At 35.1% G+C, this 13,817-nt stretch overlaps 1 protein-coding gene across 1 annotated transcript in view; it reads right to left on the minus strand.

The window, feature by feature from the left end:
- Positions 1–13,817, minus strand: part of RALGAPA1 (Ral GTPase activating protein catalytic subunit alpha 1) — a 189,559-nt gene that overhangs the window by 146,857 nt on the left and 28,885 nt on the right. The window contains exons 2-4 of the mRNA XM_052659453.1: positions 6,643–6,753; positions 6,046–6,095; positions 3,166–3,223 (exon numbers count right to left, since the gene is read on the minus strand). Of these exons, the coding sequence (XP_052515413.1) occupies positions 3,166–3,223; positions 6,046–6,095; positions 6,643–6,753 (219 nt within the window). The remainder of the gene's footprint in view (positions 1–3,165; positions 3,224–6,045; positions 6,096–6,642; positions 6,754–13,817) is intronic.

A 13,817-nucleotide genomic window follows, 5' to 3' on the forward strand; every position in this document is an offset into this window, starting at 1 on the left:
AACAACCAGAAGTCCACCATTCAGTTTGAACAAATCTAAACAGTCTCATGTTTCCTATAATTTCAAAATTTCATTTATTTATGTTATTTATGTTTTATGTAAGTATCACTTAAGCCTCCTGTGAACTCATCCTGTATCATTTTCCTCCTTCCCTTCCCAAAAGAAATCTTATCCAGATTTTGTTATTATCTCCAAAAATATTTTATTACTACTTATTTATAAATCCATAAAATATTTAGAAATAGTTTCTATGTTTAAAATTTATACCAGTAACAAAATTTCCTCTACAGCTATTTGTTCTAATCTTGCATCTTTATTCTTTCTAGTAACACCAAGATTACATATTTTTATATGAAATATATATATAAAATGATTAAGACTGTGACTCTATTGCTTAAGTTTTATTTATCATACTAAAATAAGCTTTAATATTTCAACAAATTGTGTTGATTTATCTGCAATTCCCTTCCTCGTGTCTGAGCAAATTCAGTTTCTTTAAACAATTCTATATAAAGCCTAGGTCTTAATCAGCTCTCCTAAAAAAATCTATACATGCTAAATGCATTGTAGTATCACCGATTGAACCCTGGAACAGAAAAAGAAGTGGGAAACTAATCAAATCTGATGAGCGTTTTTAATCATGCATGGGCAGTAAATTCTGTCGGATGCTTTTTCTTCTACTGGCATTACAGTCAAATAAACATCACAGTCAGCATTACAGGTGGTTTTGTCATTTAGTCTATTAATACTGTATTTTTCACAAAATGCTTTTCAAATATTAAACCAACCTTGCATCCCTGAGATAAATCCCAATTGGTTACCATTTACATACAGTCTTTTTGTCATACTACTAAATTTAGTTAGTAAATTATTAAAGATTTTTGCCTCTGTGTTTATGATGGATATTGAACACTACTGTGTTCTTTTGTGAGGTCTTTAATCTGGCTTTATTATCAAGATAATAACAGACATGTACATAGACTGGGAAGAGTTCATTTTCTGAAAGAGTTTGTAACCAATTGATATTACATCTTTTAAAGATATTTGGAATTAAGCTTTCCTTTGTGAGATTTATAATTGTTACTTTAAGTGCCCCAGAGATTAAAAAATTATAGAAATTAGACAGTAAATTTGAAATGAATCCTTCTCAATTAGTAGATGTTTTTAAAAGTACTCAACAACAGGGAACAACGGCAGACACAAGGAGATGCAAAATGGAATACAGCTTTTCTGGCAGCAGCACAAAGAGTGAGTAATCTTAATGAGGGCTCCCAGGTGGCTCAGTGGTAAAGAATCTGCCACCAGTGTAGGAAATGCGGGTTCAGTCCCTAGGCTGGGAAGATCCACTGGAGAAGGTAAGGTCTGCTATTTCTGCTATTTTCACTATTTCTGCCTGGAAAACCCCATGGTCAGAGAAGCCTGGCAGGCCACTGTCCATGGGGTCACAAAGAGGCGGACACAGCTGAGGGACTGAGCACATTCTTTTTTGAGTCAGTCTGAATAATTTGTATCTTTCTATGAATTTGTTGATTTTATTAAAACTGCCTTGGGTCTTCCCTGGTGATCCAGTGGCTAAGATTCCATACTCCCAAATACAGGGGGCCTGGGTTCCACCCCTGGTCAGGGAACTAGATCTCACATGCTGCAACAAAGACTCGGCACAGTCAAGTAAATAAATATGTTAAAGAAAAAACTGCCTAACTTGTTAGTGGAAAGTTGTTCAAGTTACTGTTTAAGGATTCTTAGTGACAAAGAAAAATTAGACATTTATTGGAATACTACTAAACATGACAACTAGATAGCCCAAAGCTCTTTTACAGATTGAAGACTACAGTCCTCAGTAGGAAAACTTTACAAGTTCAGATGTCTAGAGAAGTTTCTTCACAGATAACCAACAACATTTTAATGATTATGAAATAAAAAATAGGATTTCACTATTCTATTGAGCACCTTATCATGCTTATTAGCAATTTATATGTCTTCTTTGGTGTGATATATATGCAAGTATTTTGCATATTTAAAAAACTTGTCTGTCTTACTGAGTTGCCAGAGTTCTTTATATATTAAGGACACATCATTTTTAGTCTTGAGCTTTATCAAAAAAGTTTATTCTCAACAGGCTTTATTATTTAAAATTTTGTCTTTTTAGCCCCTGCATCAATATCCATCCTATATGTAGTTTCTTTTGCTTCCAGAACTGCTAACTGGGATGACTTACAGTTTCAAAGCCTTAGAGATTTCATTTGCTACAACTGATTAAGAATTGTAGGGCCTAAATAAATCTATGACTCTTTTTTAACAGGAAAATACGATCTTTACAAATGAATATAAGGCCTGTAACATTCTACTTCAACAATGTAGATATGGTGACTATCTGTGTATTCACCACAAGAGAAAGGTCATGAGAAACACTAGCAATCACCTTTGTTCTAATTGAGACACTGAACCAAAGCCAGAAATTGCCTACCTTCAGATTCCTTTTTCATCCAAGAGGGAAAAAAGGCTTACAATGAGAGTCAGAGAGTCCTGTGGCAATCCTATGATTACTAAAGAACCAGACTCCAAGCCAGCCAGCATCTTGGCTTAATTCATTGTAAGAGAAGCCTGTGACCTCCTGCCTATTTGGTCTTTCACAGTAATCAATACAGCAGGGTTGCATGTTTTTCCTTTCCCCTTTTCCTTTTCAGCTTCATTTCTTGATCTGGGAAGTTCTACTTTGGCTCTTTAAGCAGTAAGCTAAACCCCAGGTTCCCTCTTTTTTTTTTTTTTTTAAATGGAGCAAACTGCCAACCTACACTGCTTGCTTTCAAACCTGAACCCATGGCTCTTATACTTGACACTTTGCTTCTGCCTTCCATTTCTGATTAAAGAATATTTACTTTTATGTAGAGTCTACTTTTATTTTTAGGCTTTATAGTTTATCATCATTGCTAACATATTCAGAGTAATAACAGGTGGATCCAAGAAATTTAACATGCCACTATGAAACTTAATATCCCTTCATGTATATTTTTATCTCATATTCCCAGTAAGTTTAATTCTGTATTCTTTATTTTTACTAAAGTATAAACTATGAACTCATTTCAAGTAAGAGCCAACTCATTACAGAATATGTTCAAATATTATCACTTATTTCAAATGTGAAGTAGTATTTATATTACTTACCAATACTATGAAACTGCCATCGCTGATGAATTCTTTCTGGAAGAAGTTGTAAAATTTTCTAAAAATCAATACGAATAAAACAAAGAAAAGTATGAAAAGCAAGTAACAAGTCCACATCTTGAACAATGTGAAAAATTAAAGAAATTACACAAAGCCTTTAAGAGTTTCTTATGCACAAGACAGTATTACAAATACAAAATCATCTCTGAGCTAGTCTGATGGTAGTGGCACTACTTCAGCACTGGCATACTGATCAGTATCTGAAAACTCCAGCAAACAACGAGCTATACTAAGTCTTGGAACAGGAAACTGATGAAATTTACCTTTTACAATGATGTAAAAGTTATATTTCTCTTTAGTGAATAAATACTATATTTTTTAAGGCTTGTTTTCTATTCTTAGACTTTCTGTGGAAACTACTGATCTGTTCTAAATTCTTTTAGATACTAATACCTGTTATATTTTCACTTCAAGTAGTTCTTTCTTTCTCCTATTTTGATAAACCTAAGAGGGGAAATATTTTGCTTTCACAAAAATCCTATCAAATATTTGTACTAATCACATGAACCCAAAGATAGTTATATATTATAATGGTTATAGGTATGAGAAAAAAAATTTTAAATTCAGGAGCCCTATGGTTAAGCTAACCCATACATACTTCTACAAGTCTGGAATATTTCTTACATATAGTATCTTCAAGATTTTGTCTTTATTTTTCTTTACATATTGCACCTGTATGAATTATTCTACTTCAATAGCTGCCTTATTATGCCGCTGAACTATGTTGTCAGTACTCATCTGCTTGCTGAATGTTATTTGTTATTATTGCTGCTCTATTTTATTACTATTTAGAGTCATCATTAATTGAATGTTCATAAGGGCCAAATAATAGACACTTTATATAAAGGATATTTCATTAATCCTCAAAACCATCCTAAAAGGAGAGATCTCATTTGCCATAACAGGTTAAGAAATGTGTTTAGGTTAGAAAGTGGAAAAACAGATTCCAGCTTCCAGATTCCTATCTCTAGAATTAGTGCTTTCATACTATTCTGTTCAAAGAATGGTATGCCTGTTTTTACACTTCTCTATCTTCCTTTTGATAATCGTCTCTAGTCCTTCTCATGTAAGAGGATGATGAAGAAATTATAAAGTTCTTCACAGACAGGTGTTATTCCCACATAAGATACAGAAAATTCTTCAGCCTTGCTCTCCTACCTTTCTCCCATACTGAGCCAGCAACTGTATATTTATTGCGGTATGGAAAGAGATAAAATTATAGAAAACTAAAAAGACAAGTTTGTGAACTACTTAAAGTACTTCTACATTGTCACTATTAAATTACACTTTATCATCTTTTTATTCAGTAATATAAAGATGAAAGAAATCTTGTACACTCTTAGCTACACAGAAGAAAACAGAATATCAATCCTATGTCATAATAACATTCCACAATGATGAACTTTATTCCAGAAAAAGGCAATCAGTGTATTTAGGTAATTTCCTGATCTTTTAAATCATTAGTCTCTAAAGGTGGAAGTCAGATATTGTTACCATCATAAGTACAAAAACAGCACACAGGTTAAGTATTTTTTCCGAAAGATAAAAACCCCATATTTAACACTTATTTTCCTAATGAAATTTAGTGATGGATTACAGACAAACATTTCAGTTCAGAGTAACAAATGACCAGTATAGATTACATACAGAAAAATAAGGATTATGTTTTAATAGAAGGAATACCCTGAAAGAGCTTCTGTTAACTAGTCAATGATCTCAATTTCCTAAATATAGTTTCACAAATGTCTGAAGGAATACTTTCCAGGAATTATTATCTTTTCTCTGTACATACTTTTTTATTGTTTCTCAAAATCTCCATGCTTTAATATTCCCCTTGTAAACAATTCATGCAAACACTTTGGGAGGTAAATATGAGCAAATTCCTCAGGGTTAATGACAAACGAAAATTAACTGCAGAACTAGGTACCAAACCAGTTACTTCTTTTGGAATGCTTAAAAAAAAAATTTTTTTTTAAACTTTCCCTTTTTAAGCTGTGACTAACTCAGCAACTGAGAAAGATCAAATTCTTTAAATTCTTCTAAACCATACCAAAATAGTCAATATACAAAACATTTAGCAGTAAATAGAACAGTTCAATCTTTAGAAACTGATTTCTAAATTCTTTATGCCTTTCAAAACACAAGGTCTAATTAATCCTGGCTGTTTCCTGATCGCTAAAATTCTCAAAAAAGATTGGAATACTCCTATCACTATTTGATTTGAAAGCCAGAATGAAGAGCAAGGAGTTATTTGAAAAGCATGTGTGTCCCTCATTTTTATCACTGTGCCAAAAATAAAACAGAAGTTTTAACAGAGTATCATATGTTATTTCCTTCTGCTTTTTTAGCAATACAAACTTGTCCCACCCCAATAAAAAGTAATGTGGTAGAACAACAATGTATAAAATGTTTAAAACTATTCTATACAAGTTTCCAATGAAAAGTAGTTAAACCACAAACTATGAACTCCTTAGGTATATAACAGTTCCATGAATTTATCCTCTCAAGTAAGAATGTTTTAGAATTTCTTAAAGAAAATTCTCCATTTGTGTAAACATCCCACAAATTAAAATTTTTATTGCTTGTAAACACCATAAATATTGTACCAATTGTGGCTTCAAATGCACAAAACCATTAATTCTATCTGTACCTAAAATATACCTCAGAAAATAATTAAGACAGGTATTTTTTTAGGTTAAACAATAGAATTTAGTTTTTAAAAAGCATGGCAGATTCACAGTGCTTGTTAATATTCAATATTTTCCTTTGTATGTTCCAAAAATTAATTTTGGGAAAAAAGTTACATGGGTAGGTACATACCTCAAAAATAAAAAGTATAGCATCCAATTCCTCCCTTTGAGACTTGTGACCTAAAACATTTTTACAGAAAAATATTTAAACATTATCATTTTGTCCTCAATGTCAACAACCACTTAAAAAGCTTAAAATATTTCAGGCATAGTTTTTTCAGTGATTCTCTAATAAAATATTTAAACTGTATTCTGTTCAATGTGTAGACAATATCACAGCATCTCTACTCTTTAGACAATTACATTTAGGTTCTACATATTTATGTCTAAAAAACAAATAATAATATATTGTGGCAACCTCTTAAGTGAGCTCTTAAAAATGAAATTATGAAAATGACTGCTCAAACCTGACACATGGCCCTAGGGCAGAGTAAAGGTGAGAAAACAAATCTGACCAGGGAAAAGGCAAATCTTCTAAGCCTTCTCAAAATAATACGGTTATTATTAACACTGATAACCCACAGTGTAAGCAGGGTGTCTGCAAGCCATCTGAGAGGGGAACTGAAATGATAATAAAATTCCAGTGTGCAAGAGTCTGTTTTAAGTGAATGTTTATGACAATTATTTGAAACATCAGCATAAGCCAGGATTGATTTTAACATCTTACCTTTCTGTTTAAGACTAGCTTCAATAGTAACAAAATTCTCAAAAAACACATAATATATATGTGAAAAATGTTGGTCAAAAAACTGTTTAAGATCAATGGATTCTGCATTCTCTGAAAAATAAATGAAAACAGTTTTTAGTGATTACTATTTATATCACATTCAGCAAGTATTTACTGTGGCAAGTTTCTTTCAAAAATGTCAAAGAACTGCTCTTAAACTTCTATCAAAATATTTGAGAGATTTATTTATACCTTATTCTCACAACTTTAGTTTTTAAAGATTTTATTTAGTTTTAATTTTTAAAACTTGCCAAATCAGGTTATCATAATCTTTGAACAAAACAATGTCTCAGAAAGATTCATCCAAAATCATTAACCAAACCAAGTTTTATTTTCAACTCACAGCTCACATTTTGTAACTTCTCCCCAAAACAGTTAAAAATCAGTATTTCTAAGAGTAATAAAACATGACTAAAATACATTTATTTTAAATATCTAACAGCAGGCTTTCCAAACAGGCATTTAAGTATTACAAAACTCATAAAATACTGTTATAAGAACTGTCAGTGTAGTCCAAAGCACAGAAAACTAAACATTTAACTGTATCCACAGCAGCAAGTGTTAGGTACTAACACAAAATTACTTTCAAAACACAGGAAGGAGTGAAGGTGGGGAAAGAAAAGCTTTGACAGAGAATGTATTATCTGAAAAGATCTTTACGGACAGGAAGGTATTTGGATATGATGTGGTGGTTTTGAATAAGAAAGACATTCTTGGCATAAACAAAAACATGAAATGAAGAAAACAGATAGAATGCAGAAAATTCATTCATTTTGGCTAGCTTTGAGCATTTTGATAAAAAGAAAATGGAAAAAGTAGCCTTGATATGTCATGAAATGTCTTAAGTGCAAACTAAGGAAATGGCGTTTATCATTTAAAGCAAGATACCTACACAGGTATATAGGTGCTTGTGCTTAGTCACTCTGCCTCGTCCAATGCTTTGCAACCTCATGGACTGCAGCCTGCCAGGCTCCTCTGTACATGGGGATTCTCCAGGCAAGAATACTGGAGTGGGTTGCCATGCCCTTCTCCAGAGGATCTTCCCAACCCAGGGATTAAACCCAGGTCTCCCACATTGCAAGCGAATTCTTTACTGTCTGAGCCACCAGAGAAGCCCATGAGTAATGGAGTGGGTAGCCTCTCTTCTCCAGGGGATATTCCCAACCCAGGATTCAAACCAGGCTCTCCTGCATTGCAGGCAGATTCTTTACTTACGCATTTTATTGTTTGTTTTCAGAGGGAATGAGAAAGTTGGGGAAAGGGGGAGGAATTAACAACTTTTATATACTTCCAGCTACTCAAATTCATTTACAAAAAGCATGTGTCTCTTCTATAATAAACAAATTTGAAAAAAAGCAACTGGAAAAAAAATTTTTTTTTTACACCCTGGGAGTAAAATATAGGATAAACTACTGCTTGTTGGTAAACTCAAATTAAAGGTAAGAATCAATTAATTTCTTGGAATGCTTAAAGGCTGAATAGAAGATTTCAGTATAAAGTTAAATATTAACAACATATACATAGCACTTTAAACTCTCTGTGGTATATTATCTTATCCTATGAATATTCATAATAACTCCTGAATTGATAGCTCATCTATGGAGTTTTCCAAGACCGTTTCCCTTTTCCTTCACCCTCCCAAAGGAAGGGATGGATGCCCTCTCCTCTCTATTTCCTTCTGTTCTGTACAACTCTCTTTCATGAAAGTAATTATGTCTCAAGTATTTTCTTATCTCTTTTCCAGGACTAGTCTATAGCTTCTTTAAGACAGAAAGTGTGTCTACTTTAGCATTTATAAAACCTAAGCACAGTGCTGAACATGCAAATGTGTTTTATTATAAACAAATTATTTTAATTTTATTGTATTCACTTTGTAGCTCGGAAATTTATATCTTGGAAAACATTGCATAACCTACTGACACGCAAAAGAGCATTGCTTCATCTTGACTGGAATAAGAACACCCAGGTTCTATTCCTACCTGTAACAGTATCTGTGTGACTCTTCAGAGAACTGGGCCAGGGGGCGGGGGGTGGGTGGTTAACAGCTAACATAAACAATATTTCCCATATGCCAGACATTCTTCTAAGTTCTTTATAGAAATTAATTCCTATATTCCTCAAAACAGCACTATGAAATAAGTACTATTATTATCCTGACTCTAAAGATGAGGAAACAGGCACAGAGAGTTTAAGTAATTCAGTTAGTGAGAAACAGAGCTATGGATTTAAACTCAACACAGCCTGGACTGGGCTTCCCCGGTGGCTCAGACTAAAGAATTCACCTGTGATGTGGGCAACCTGGGTTCGATCCCTGGTTTGGGAAGATCCCCTGGAGGAGGGCATGGCAACCCACTCTAGTATTCTTGCCTGGAGAATCCCCATGGGCAGAGGAGCCTGGCAGGGTACAGTCCATGGGGTCTCAAAGAGTGAGACCCGACTGAGTGACTAAGCACAGCAACACACAGCCTGGACTTGGTGCTTATGCTCTTAACCTCTACGTTATTCAGCCTCCAGTGTTAACACATTTATAAGAAAAATAAGAAAAGAACAAAGATAAGAATAATAGTCACTGAATACTAGTTAAACATTTTAAAGAATACCAAAATAAAACACATACACTAAAATAAACAGGAAAAGTATTCTACTTTCCCCATAGAGTAGTTTGAAATAACAAAGAACTATGAAATCAGAATGAAATAAACTGCTATAATTATCACTAAATTTCCTGAAACTAATGTTTCTAACAAAACTAATGCCCCCAGGGAAAAAAGAAAACGAGAAAAAAAAACAAAGCAAAACAAAAAAAACTCAAAACACAACAGAAGCAAACGTGAATCAGCTCAAGATTTTGCAACATAATTTAGGAGCCAAGACAGCCTCTATTTCCTTCCCATATACTAGGTTAAACAAAGCCTGGAAACTACATACTTACTAATAAGAAGTACTGGATCGAAATTAAGAAGTTTGTTTTTTAAATCTGTATCTATTTATAATGATCTAGTTAGCAAATAAAAACGCATAAAATACTTTTGCTCATCAATTCACAAAACTTACATGGTCAGGGGAAAATAGGAGAAGAAACACACAAAAAAAGTGGATATAAAAGGATAGGTAGATAGAATAATATAAAAGAAGGCTTCACTAATTTAAAAACAACTCTAAAATAATAACACAAGAGAAAGGAAAATATAAAAAGAAAAGAAAAGCAGGAAGAAAGATTATGGAAAAAACTTCTACCCAATACCTTTCTCCCCCTCCCCCTCAAATGACCATAACCCATTATGGGTATTGTTTTTTCTCTTTCTGTGAATGTCTCCATTAATTTCAGTCAATATGGCTCCTAATTATGTCACATTAGCTGGTACAACTGTCCCTCTATATAAGCAGGTGATGGTTCCAGGAACCCATCAGATGCCAAAATCCAAACATACTCAAGTAAGTCCCTTACATAAAATGACATAATATCTGCATATTAACTTATGCACATCCTCCCACACACACTTTACGTCATCTGTAGATTACTTATAAAACCTAACACAATATAAATACTATATAAATAGCTGACTGGGTGCGGTGAATTCAAGTTTTGATTTCTGGAACTTTCTAGAATTTTTTTTTTCCCCTAAATATTTTGGATCCATGGTAGGTTGAATCTGAGGATGCAGACCCACCACTCCAAGAAGGAGTGCCAATTATATTATTCTCTTACAGATACTGGATGCTTGGGGGGACAGGAAGCATGCCTTAGCTTCTTAAACCTTTGATATTTTTTTCAAAATTTTAATCTGAGGGAGTGCTCCACATAGTGCTAAACTGATGGCTGGAACTTAAAAGCTTAAACATTCAAAAATTTCCCCAATTTTAGAAATATTTTTGTTTGATTTGTTTGTGAACTAGAGGTTCCTTAAAGGAATCAAAGAAACAGTTCTACTATAAATTAAGATTGAAGTTTCTGAGACTGTGAAAATGACTCAGGCTTAGGAATGCTTTGAAGACCTTTGGGAATACTAACTTCAAGTGGCGAAACAGTTCCAGACCTCACTGAGTTTTCACAAATAAAATTTCAGATGTCTCTTTAACATCTTTTTATGAATAAGGTTAACATATTTCCTACTACATTCTTTGAAGACATTTAAGCTCTGTAACATACATAATTAAAAATTACACAGTTTAGAAGCCAGTGTTCCTGAGCTTAAATTTCAAGCACCTGTACTAATACCTCCATTATAAAAGTTTTCACATAACCCAAGTTGGAAGACCAAAAATTCAACAAATTTTGCAATATCATTCTTCCTTCGCACCTGTTTAAAAAAAAAATTACCATTTAGAACTTTTTCTCAAATGATGGCATTATAATACACTAAACTACGAAGCGTACTACAAGGAATCTGCTTCTAATAATAAAGTAACAAACAATGCAAATTATTTCCTTAAAATAACCAATAATAAAGGGGACTGATGCAACAATATGGTGAATAACACACCAAAAACCTCTCCAATTGCAGAGACATAGAAATGCTGGATAAAAATAAATACAAGCTCAAAACAAGAGAGGGGGGAAGGAATGGAAATGAAGAAAAGAGAGTAAGTAGGAAAGGAGGAAGTGGGATGTTGGAAAAGGGCTAAGAGGGGAGAGGAAGATGGTAACAATGTGGAATGGTGAAAGGCAGGAAGGGGTTGAAGGGGAAATATGGAGGGAAGGAGATTGGAAGGAAGGATGAAGAGAAGGGAGAAAGGTAAGAGGAAAGAAACACAAAAATACAGTATTAAGATACAAACAATATGGAGTTAAGCACAAATAAGGAGGAAAGCAGAAGAGAAAAGTAGGAGGAAAAGGGGAGAAGGGGGGTAAAACTACACAAACAGGCTGGAAAATTATAAATAATACATTATCAAGTTCTAAAAAAAGGCAGATATAGAAGTGAGAAGAAACTGAGAAAACGGAGGATGAAAAGAAAGGACAAAAGAAAGAAACAAATACTTGGAAGAGAGCCTGGTGCTCTTATTCAGAATGTTCTAACACAGAAGAATAACAAGATGGAAATATTATATAGAGATGACGAGAGAAGATGGTAGAGTAGGAGAACGTGTGTTCATTTCCTCCTGCAAGAGCACCAAAACTGCAACTAGCTGTTGAACCACCACGGGAAGGAGGACGCCGGAACCCACCAAAAAAAAGATACTCCACGTCCAAAGACAAAGAGACCTGTAGTGAGATGGCAGAGCAGCACAATCACGATAAAACGAAATCCAATAACCGCAGGGTGGGTGACCCACAAACTGGAGAACAATAATACCAAAGAAGTTCTCCCACTGTTGCAAAGGTTCTGGACCTCACCCCAGGTTTCCCAGCCTGGGGATCTGATAAAGGGACTGGGAATTCCCATGCAATCGGACCTTGCGGGCCAGCGGGATTTGATTACAGGACTTTCAGGGGCCTGGGGAAGAGGGAGACTTCAGTCTTGGAGAGCACAAACAAAATTTTGCACATACCAAGACCGAGGGGAAATGAGCAGTGACCCCACAGGACACTGAACCAAAATTACCTGCTAGTGTTGGAGGGCTGCCTGTGGAGGCACGGGATGGCATGGGGACAGAGGCACTGGCAGGATCAGGCCAGTAAGGGCTCCCTTAGTGTGAATGCTCTTGGAGTTCACCATTAACCCTACCATAGAGCCCATAGACCCTAAGTCTGGGTCAGTTCAGTTGCTCAGTCATGTCCAACTCTTTGCCACCCCATGGACTGCAGCAGGGTGCCTGAAGAACCATGGAAAGAGGTTCATGACTTTATACAGGAGGCAGTGATCAAGACCATCCTCAAAAAAAAGAAATGCAAAAAGGCAAAATGGTTGTCTGAGGAGGCCTTACAAATAGCTGAGAAAAGAAGAGATGCTAAAGGCAAAGGAGAAAAGGAAAGATATACCCATTTGAAGGCAGAATTCCAAAGAACAGCAAGGAGAGATAAGAAAGGCTTCCTCAATGATCAAAGCAAAAAAATAGAGGAAAACAACAGAATGGAAAAAACTAGAGCTCTCATCAAGAAAATTAGAGATACCAAGGGAACATTTCATGCAAAGATGGGCTCAGTAAAGGACAGAAATGGTATGGAGCTAACAGAAGCAGAAGATATTAAGAAGAGATAGCAAGAATACACAGAAAAACTATACAAAAAAGATCTTCATGACCCAGATAACCATGATGGTGAGATCACTCACCTAGAGCCAGACATTTTGGAATGTGAAGTCAAGTGGGCCTTCAGAAACATCACTATGAACAAAGCTAGTGGAGGTGATGGAATTCCAGTTGAGCTATTTCAAATCCTGAAAGATGACGCTGTGAAAGTGCTGCACTCAATATGCCAGCAAATTTGGAAAACTCAGCAGTGGTCACAGGACTGGAAAAGGTCAGTTTTCATTCCAATCCCAAAGAAAGGCAATGCCAAAGAATGCCCAAACTACTGCACAATTGCACTCATCTCACACGCTAGTAAAGTAATGCTCAAAATTCTCCAAGCCAGGCTTCAGCAATACGTGAACCGTGAACTTCCAGATGTTCAAGCTGGTTTTAGAAAAGGCAGAGGAACCAGAGATCAAATTGCCAACATCCACTGGATCGTGGAAAAAGCAAGAGAGTTCCAGAAAAACATCTACTTCTGCTTTATTGACTATGCCCAAGCCTTTGACAGTGTGGATGACAACAAACTGTGGAAAATTCATAAAGAGACAGAAATATCAGATCACCAGTTAGAATATCAGCAAGTTAGAACTGGACATGGAACAAGAGACTGGTTCCAAATTGGGAAAGGAGTACATCAGGGCTGTGTATTGTCCCCCTGCTGATTTAACTTATATGCAGAGTACATAACGAGAAATGCTGGACTGGATGAAGTACAAGCTGGAATCAAGATTGCTGGGAGAAATATCAATAACCTCAGATATGCAGATGCCACCACCCTTATGGCAGAATGCGAAGAGGAACCAAAAAGCCTCTTGATAAACGTGAAAAGAGGAGAGTGAAAAATCTGGCTTAACACTCAACACTCAGAAAACTAAGATCATGGCATCTGGTCCCATCACTTCAGAGCAAATAGATGAGGAAACACCAGAAACAGTGAC

Source organism: Budorcas taxicolor, chromosome 21, assembly GCF_023091745.1.
Source record: "Budorcas taxicolor isolate Tak-1 chromosome 21, Takin1.1, whole genome shotgun sequence".
In the NCBI taxonomy this organism is placed as follows: Eukaryota; Metazoa; Chordata; class Mammalia; order Artiodactyla; family Bovidae; genus Budorcas; species Budorcas taxicolor.